General features: G+C 46.9%; 1 protein-coding gene across 1 annotated transcript in view; it reads left to right on the top strand.

The window, feature by feature from the left end:
• Positions 1 to 9,733, top strand: part of LOC142774310 (uncharacterized) — a 61,992-nt gene that overhangs the window by 543 nt on the left and 51,716 nt on the right. Inside the window, exons 2-3 of the mRNA XM_075874706.1 lie at positions 3,003 to 3,197; positions 4,631 to 4,846. Of these exons, the coding sequence (XP_075730821.1) occupies positions 3,003 to 3,197; positions 4,631 to 4,846 (411 nt within the window). The remainder of the gene's footprint in view (positions 1 to 3,002; positions 3,198 to 4,630; positions 4,847 to 9,733) is intronic.

Genomic DNA, 9,733 nt, shown 5'->3' with positions numbered 1-9,733 from the left:
TCTCCAACGAACAAAGTCTGAGAAATTGATTGATGCTTAGTTCCCTTTATTAGACGTAACTTAATTAAAATCACCAGACAGTGAACATAAGAATGGCATAAGAGACATTTTTAAACGTTTTATCTGCAGTATAGCAATAAAACTTATAGCTGGGCGCATCTGTATATGTTCAAAACTTCTGTAGCACGCAATAAAGACGGGGACAAACAGAAAGGCACAAACGAGTGTTTATAAGAGATTTATATAGTACTCAACATATAGGCACGAATGAGAATCACAAAGCTTGCGTGGTATAGGAGTTAGGTATAGTAATTATGACATAAGCACAATATAAATAAAATAGGTGAATAATCAACTTTATACAGATAGGCGTTCAACATACCCCATTAGCTTGCACCTAATAAAAGACCCAAACGCTCGATTCATCCCGTCCTATTTCGTTCGTTCATAGCGAAGGTATCGTTCCGGTAGACTTGATGTCTTGGGTAGTTATATACGAAGGTTCATCGGCCAGCTTCCAGCTCGATATTCACTCACGAGCTGCGTTAAACCAGTTAGCAACAAAACGTTTTCCACACCTGCCACGATAGCTGTAAGTGGTGTTGGCTAACACTCCAATCACAACACAAAAATAGATACCCAATAAAGTGGATATCAAAGCGGCTGCCACTGTAGCTCAATTGGCAAAGCATCGGGCGAATTGTGCGAAGGTTGTAGGTTTTGGTCCTGCGGCAAGCTAACTTTTTATCAGTTTTATTATTTTGCACATGTGTCGTATTTACGTGACTACAGTTAAACACTCAAGCAATGTCCCCTATATGTGCCATAATGAGCTTCATTATCTGTTGATTTTCGTGAGGGTATCTTCAGAGGCATCAAAACATAGAAGGTAAAGAGATCTGACAGGCTATATGCATACACTTACCCGTATTTGCGGAAAGGCGCAGAGCAATCGTTCATCATTATTTAACGCACGCATACATAATTCATAGACATGCATCGGTGGAGTACCATCCGTAGGCGCTTCAGGCGTGGATAAAGGCACACAACACAGAGAGAGTCCGGTGCTTAGAAATAACAACCAAGTAGAAAAAAAAGGTATTCTGCCAGCATGCAAAACTGTTTGTTATTGTAAAAGCTGGTGTGCCATTGGTTGCCTCCCATCTCCCTCGGAAAATACGACTAAATAAAACTGCAAACACAGGAGCGATGCAAAAGCTGCTTTACGTATTTGGCTAACTGGAAGTAGCAGTCGTAAGTGGTTCTTGAAAAGGGAAAAGGCACCTAATTTTTGTCTGCCTTATTGGGAACACGGCGCAGTGCCTTGTAGTGGATGGGAGAAGAGAGATATGGAGAATAGCACAGAGATATAAAAGACGGAGCACTGGCCGCACACGAGTGAAGCGGAGAGAAGAGATACGAAAGATACCGGTTACACGGTTGAAGGAGTCCGAGGACGGGGCACCACTCGGCGAGAGCTACACGGCGTCAGGAGACCGCAGATGGCGGGCCGACCAACGATAGCTACGCTGGTGTAGGAAAATGCAAGGGGCACAACCGTTCACCACTGAATTCCCCAAGCGAGTCTAACTGGAAGGCGAAAACCACCTTCTTATCCGATTGTAGTGACCCTCTCCCCCTCGAAAGTTTTTTGCACCTAGCGTCGTTTCGCAGTGCTGCTGGGACCAGCCCGCCTTTAACCAAACGATGAAGACTTATGTTGACGTGATGTGACGGTACCATATGGGACCTTCTATATTGACATCATGAAGGCGTTGCAAAGTTCGGGGACCTGTGACATCGTGATGATGGCATATTGTTACGTCATTGCATATTGACCTCTTGCAGAAGTCACGTTAATGTCAATGCAACCAAACTCCGTTTTAGGGGCGAAGCTTCTTAAGGCGTTGGGTTGTCCACCACAGTCGTTTTCTGTCATAGCCACACTAGTGACGATGACTATTACGACTGTGGAGGTGCTAACACACCCTGTGAAGTCGTTTGTGTCTCGTGGCGCACGTGTTTTGCAGAAAGGCCGCAGTCAGGGTTAACAGCCGTTGAGCGATAGGTGGCGTTGTGCTCGCGAGCTTTTATCACCACCATCATCATCATGGTTAGAACGGTAGTGCCGGCGATGACGCCAGGCGGAAGTACAGCGTGACGATCTCAATAAGAGACCCCACACTGGCTCGGGACACGCACACAGTAGACACGGGCGGAACGAACCACACGACGCACATTTATTTAGCTGCTTTAAGATCGACGATATTTTCAGCCAAATTATTATACACAATCGTGATCAACACGCTAAAACAACCGTACACAAAATTGTACAACACTCAAAAAACAAACACAACAACACACACAAGGCGGCATGGGTCCACGAGGACCCATGCACACAGACCCGCAGTGCCGTGCACCACAGACCCACCGTTAGAGACAACCATTCGCGTCAACCGCCACTCGCCAAAGAGAGCCGCTCATTTCACGTGCGCCTCCACACGTGCTTTACGCCAGGCGTCACCGCCGGCGCTACCATTCTAACCATGATAATGATGGTGGTGATAAACGCTCGCGAGCACAACGCCACCTATCGCTCGACGGCTGTTAACCATAATTGTGGCCTATGTGCGAAACACGTACGTCACGAGGCACAAACGACTTTGTAAGAGGTGTTAGCAACCCCACACGACCCATCCAAGAACCATTATCCCTCCACTTCACCGATTATAAAGCTGTCATAAAGAGGGGGGAACGGAAGCTTCGAATATAGCTACAATTTTCGAATGAAGCTTTTCCTGTACATAGACACAAACAGCGTTCTTCACGTCTCTAATGGTGTACTGGCAAGATTCATGGAAGATTCAGGGCTTTAGCGATGAACCTCCGGAGTTTCGCCCACTCATCATCATTCACTACGTGAATGCGATGTTATTGTTCGTGTTTGATGAAGCGTTAGACTTCTGCCTCAAAGCCATTATTGTCCAACTCTGCACGCCCAGCTTCCGAGCTTAGCTGGTCGAACACCAAACACCGAGAGGGTAACAAAAGCGACAACTCAGCCGGATGGAGACAAGCCCACCGATTCCAAAGCAGGCAGCGTCTCTGCTGGCAACCAGCGACCGCACGAGCATCAACTACAGGCAAAAGAAGCCCCGGTGGTGGAAGTTGCTAAGGTCACGCCAACCACTCGTACCGTGAGTGTAATGCTTCCCCCACTCTAAAGGTTTAGGGGGTAAATAAAAAAAATATCATTGGTCACGTCCGTATCCCCCTTAAAGCAAATACAGCGTAAGACGTCAATGTCATGAGCATCTACTTTCTCTGCATATTTGCGCTGCGTCCAACTCTATATGCCGGAATGGGATTGCTGGGAACTGATAGTCAATTCTCATTATTATAGCATTAACAATGGAAAACAAGCCCGCAAATCGCACTTTATTTTTTTTCAAATGGGATTGAGTAAACCTAAATAATTAAGGCAGCCTTGCACTAGGGGTGCGAAGTCTGAAGGAAATGTGTAACTGAGCAGCCTTCCTTGTCTCTTTTCGATTTTCTCTTCAATATATCTTGCCGCTTCTTACTGTCTGTCTTTTTTTTTCTATAGTAATTTTCATTTAGTTTTCCCGCTATCTTTATCGCATCAGTTCTCCTCCTTACACTTTCTACTCTTCATCCTGTTTTCTACCTTTTTCTCACTCTATCTCTCGCTTGCTTCCTTTTTTTTTCATTTGTATTAGTGATTAACTTATGCTACAGCAATCGATCACAGAATACGACAGCCCGAGCCTGTAAAGTGGCCCAGACTTAATATTGTATATTCCAGGATTTGGCGTGCTAAAACCGCGGTATGAGGCACGCCATACGAGGCGAATACACATTAATTTCTGGCACTACGCCCCTGTGGTTACCTAGCGGGCTTCAAAGTAAAATTAGACTGGCGTTTTTTTCCTCTCTCTCTCTTTCTTTTTAAGTTGTTTTCCGCCAGAATGTGACCACCGTAGCCGTGAATCAGGGGCGTAGCGAGGGAGGCTCCGGGGTGCTCACTCTTCCCCTCCAGAATTTTTCAGTTTTGTTTAGGTACATATACACCAACAAATACTAATGCAAGCACCAACATACGTAACGTAAAAGAGTAAAGTATAAGATCTGATTCACTGAGATACCTCAAGCGGTTTGAGAATATGTGATGATCACTCAACGATAATATTCTCTTTTGCTGCACTCCTTTGTTTGTTTTTTCTTGGCAAGGCTGTTTTTATCTGGACATGTGAGAAGAGGGCATTTCTAGAGAGAATCAGAACAATACGGGAGAGGTAAAGAAAAAAAAGCAGCGTTATTTACCAAATTTTTATGAAGGTGGCCTGTTTTCTGAGGCTGTCTTGCCGTACTTATCACACGCAAAAGTCAGTTGAAACACTGTGGGCTCGTTTTGGCTATTATTGCTCAGTAAAGTCAGGTCTCGATGTCGCTAGAAGTAAAGTCACTGTTAACGCAATTACCCTGCGCGTACCGCTAAATCGACACCAGATATCTTAGCTTCCTAAAAGTTAATCGTAAACACTGCTTTCACAGCGTTTCGCACGGAGTAAAGAAGTGTATGTGTGTCCTCGCATTTGCATACAAGCAGAAGACGCCGGACATGCCAGTGGGCGCCATCATGGCATGGCACTGCGCGCTCACGTCGCTGTCCGTGACGGCGAGCGTGGTGGTTTACGACTACGTGATGAACGAGAACCCGGAGAGATCGGAGCAAGCCGCCCTCACGGTGGTCTCGTACGGCGCTGGAGACCTGCTCGGACGCCTCGGCTACCAGACCATGCTCAGCACCGGCGAACATCGCAAGGTAAAAAACTCGCAGAGTCAGTTGCGCATTCACCTATGATGACTGGACGACGAAATTCATGCTGTCTTTTTCTTTCCACTCGACTGTGCTTGCCACTACCCGAAAGCTCTCTGTATTTAATGTGATTTCCCGTTGCCCCTAGATTTGATTCACCTCTCCTGTATACACTGTTAATTATGTCCTGGTCAAGTGCTGGCTATATCCAGGAAACCAGCCGAAAAATGTCCGGTTTTCTCGTTTTCGTCGTCATCGTCATTATCAGCTGGAGTACAAGGCCACTGCAGGGCAAAGGCCTTGTACTCCGTCCCGTCAGTCAACTCGGTCCTGTGCTTGCTGCTGCCACTTTATATCCACCCGCAAGCTTCGAAACCTCATCTGCCCATCTAACTTTGTCTCCTCTTCACGTGCTTGCCTTCTCTTAAAATCCAGTCAGTTACCCTTATTGACCAGCGGCTATCCTGCCTCCGCGCTGCGTGCCCTGCTCATGACTATTCTTGTTGATTTCGACTGTGGTGTCCTTAACACTCGTTTTTTACCTGATACACTCTGCGCTCTCCTCGTCCTTTAGTGTTACACCTATCATTTTCCTTTGGCCCAGTCAGTAACCTTTTTTTGTCCTCTTTTATAACTTTCCTTCCCTCTCTCCCCTTCCCCGGTGCAGGGTAGCCTACCGGGGTTCAGGTCTGGTTGACCTCCCCGCCTTTCTCCTTATTTTTTCTCTCTCCCTCCTTTCCACCGCTCTTTTCGTCGTCCTCAATTTAAGTTAAACACCCTTTTTAATGTTCCAGGTTTCTGGGCCTTATGCAAGTCATCGTTATATCTAGTACTAAGTGGGACCTGTTTGTTTGCTACGTGCCTGGCCCATGTCCATTTTCTCTTCTGTATTTCAACTGTGATATCCTTAACCCCGGTTTGTTTCCTAATCCACTCTTCTCTCTTCTTGTCTCTTAAGGTTACACCTACCATTTTCCTTTCCATTCCTCGCTGCGTCGTCCTCAATTTAAGCTGAACCATCTTTGTAAGTTTCCGGGTTTCTGCTCCGTAGCTAAGTACTGGCAAGATGCAGCTGTTATATACCTTCCTCTTGAAGGATTGTGGCAATATACCTGTCATGATCTGAGAGTGCTTGCGAAATGAGCTCTACGCCATTCTTATTCTAGTTACTTTAATCTCGTGGTTTGGCTCCACGGTTATTACCTGTCCTAAGTAGACAATTTTATTTACAACTATTACTTATCTCGAAGCGCTGCTCCCTTCCGAGGTTGTTTTACATTACTTTCGTTTTCTGTAGATTAATTTTAAGACCTACTTTTCTGCTTTCCGCTGGTCATTAAGGGTAACTAACTGGATTCCTAGAGAAGGCAAGCGGGTTAGGGGGAGACAGAAAGTGAGGTAGGCAGATGAGATTAAGAAGTTTGCGGGTATGAATTGGCAGCAGCAAGCACAAGACCGAGTTGACTGGCGGAACCTGGGAGAGGCCTTCGTCCTGCAGTGGACGTAGTCAGGCTAATGATGAAGTGTGACCTGATTGTGGGTGTAGTTTTGCACTGCCTTCGTGACCTGCCTGTTGTTAACCAAGCTATGAGGTCGTGCGATGACGTCATCCCGTAACCTTACTGTTGCGTCATGATGACGCCATCATTATGTAAAATGTATGTGACGTCATGATGAAGTCATATGACGTCATCGTCACGTGACAATGATTTTTTGCGTCACTCTTGTGAACGCCGACGTGAGACGCTGGTCAATTTAGGCGTTTCAAGAGACACATAATGCTTTCGCCTTAATGAAAAGACAGATACGCGCAAAGGCATCGGTCTGTGCTACTGTAAAATGATGAGTTATGGGAAGCACCAGTGAACTCGGATACGTTGTAGAGTGCGCAACGGAATCGACGTCATTCAGTTTGCAATGGAAGGCTGGAAGGTGTCTTATACGCTGTTTCTGCTCTAGAAAAATTCTTGCGTAGTGCATGGGATAAAAATACAATCGAACTTTCGATATAACGTCGTAACCGTAAATTAGTTCGTTATATTCAATATTTGTGGCAGAAGTGGAGATGAAAATCTGCTTAGCAAAATAGAAATTCGACACTTGAACAGTCCCAGGTACAAAAACGCTTTAATCTATGCACTAATTTGAACCCACTGTAAACGGACTAACCCTTACCGGTTTCTTGTGCCATCTCAAGCTTCGCTTCACAGTGTGACCAGTGAAATGCACTTTTTTGCACCAACAAATAAAATGTCCGCCACATTTACAAATAACTAAAACTTGTTGGGAATTGTTTTCGTATTTCTTACTGTGTGTTCAGAAAAAGTGGGTAACAATTTTGAGCACAAGGTACTCTACTATGGGAGAGCGCTGCTTCTAGGGGCGAAGCTTCTTGAAGCGGCACCCGTTCGTTCCTCGTAGTAGTGCGTAACATGTCTTACGTTTTGACCTGCAAGGTGGTGCCGGAGGGAGATTTCCCCTGTGCGTTGTTCAACAATAACAAATTCGCAGCGTGTGCGTGTTAAAAGGGCATGTGGTTCGCCCTCTTGGGAACTAATGGGGCTGCCACAACCATTAATCCCTTTAAGGACTAACGGTACCGGGTCTAACAGTTAGTCCCCTCAGAGGACCAACATTTAGTCCATACATTTACACCTTAGTGAGTAAACGTTAGTCCCACAGTTCACCCCAGAGGACTAACATTTAGTCCTCACATTTGCATCTTATAGAGCAACTGTTAGTCTCCACATTTACACCTTATCGGGCAACCGTTAGTCCTCACAGTCGCACCTTGCCGGACAAACAGTTGATCCATTCAAATACTCCAATCAGATGAACTTTTTGTCCCCAATTCAAACATTGTTTTTTGTTTATTTTCCGCCAGGCCTAATACTTTTTTGCCTGTTTTTCTGCGCAGTGAGCAACAAATTCCTGCAGAAAATAACACGCGAAAAATTAGTTAGCCACCTATGTGTAACTGCTTTCACAATCACGGAAACAACGAAAGACAAAAGGTAGACATCGAAATCTTTTATTTTTCTACATACACATGAAGTTTCCCCATTCTTTTAGGTGAATTCATGGTGAAGTGTACAAGTCCAGTCTCGTTGTCAAATCTTGTTCACTCCTTGGGGAGCTCCTCCGACGGAAGCGATAGAAGACAGGCATTGCAGACGCCAGCGCATGCAGCCTCCTGCCTGTTGTGTTCCCACGGCTGCACGTACAGTAATATAGTAAAAATAGTTAGGCACACGTCAAAGAAGATGAAGATGTACGCATATGACAATTACGTGTACGTTAATATAAAAACAAGTGTTAAAACATGACACACAAATAACTTTACCTTCACATCTCGCACAGTCCTCTGAAACCGCTCTGACAAAAGAGATGGATGACGGGCATCGCAGACGCCAGCGCACAGTATCCAGTACGGTGTGTACCCACGGCTACTTAATAAGTATGTAAAATAGTGAGTCACACGTGACAGAGGATGAATACAAATGCATATGAGAAATACGTGAAAGGTGAAATGAAAACATATGTGAGATATGACATGCTAATAATTTTACCGCAATGTCACACATCGTCAAAGACTCATTTCGATCCCCGTAGCGCAACAGCTTAGGAGCGGCGGCCGCAGTCACAACTCCGTGAACCACCGTGCCGCTAACAAGCGGGCGAGTACAAAGCGAGCGACGTCGTTTAGCTCGAGCAAGCGAACGCGAGACCAAACACGGCACTGAATGCGGAGTGTCTGCCGCCAGCGAACTTTGCACAGGATAGTGAGCGTAGGCTTGGCCGCCGCCACGAACAGCGCCGAGCTGCTTTGGAGCTAGCACAGAAGAAATCGACGGTAATGCGGCCCTTTTCCACAAACTCGAGCGAGTGCAGCGCGCAGACGCACGTCCGCCGCCGCGGCCAGCGGACGGCTTCGAGCTGCTTGCAACTGACTGGCGGGAAAGCCAAGTGTAATGGCGACCAATTTTCAGTGAGTTCCGACACTAGCAAAAGCCCCGCCAACCCGTGCTGGTGCACTTACAGCGCGCGACACACTACAATCAAGCTCATTACGAGAACCCGCAACGTGTTTTCGACGACTCCCAACACAGCGACGAGGTGCCTGACCAATATCGTCAGCACGGAGCTCATCGCGGCTGCAAATACAGGCGAGCACTCGATGAGCGAGCGTAAGGGAGGCCGACGGCAATGGCGGACTGAAGCACAGGCGAACTGAAGACGCCGAAGCTGACCTTCGCGATGCATTTCGAGCGTGCGATATACAACACGACCGAGCCCGTTGCCGGCAAGCGCTATCCGTATCGCACACGCGACAAGTGAGTAGAATAAAGAATGATAACCTACTTGCCTTAGAATCCAGCGCTGTTTTCTGCCCTGAGTCGGACTGAAGTATATATCCGATAGGCCTGTTGACTTCTCGGCCGCCATATTGGCCTTCCCAACTGTTGCTGTCGTGTGTTGGTCGTGACTATCTTGAAGCCAGAGATATACAGCGTGGCCTGGTAACCTGTCGAGGCTTGCTCCAGACTTCACAGGTGCAGCGAAAGCAGCCCACGCTCATCCAGGCGTACACACAAGCACCACGTCGTAATTCTTAGATCGTCGAATCCAGGCGGCCGTCGTCCAGCACTCCGAGCACGACGCTACACGACCGCCGCCGGCAAAATACGGGGAAATACTGAACCAGCAGATGAGGAGAAGGACATGTGTTCTGTGGTGAAGGAGGGCTGGCCACCTTGGCAACGCTTTTCGCGCTGCCTGCAATGCCCGGGCGGTTCATCCCAGTGAAGACTAAGTGGTTTCGCGCCGCACGCTTCCTTCTGTGGTTGCTCCTCAACGGTCTACCCGTTCACGTGCGCGCACGTCTATTGGGCT

Source organism: Rhipicephalus microplus, chromosome 10 (genome assembly GCF_043290135.1).
Source record: "Rhipicephalus microplus isolate Deutch F79 chromosome 10, USDA_Rmic, whole genome shotgun sequence".
Lineage (NCBI taxonomy): Eukaryota > Metazoa > Arthropoda > Arachnida > Ixodida > Ixodidae > Rhipicephalus > Rhipicephalus microplus.
The sequence above is the reverse complement of the archived record's forward strand: the minus strand, read 5'-3'. Positions and strand labels throughout refer to the sequence as shown.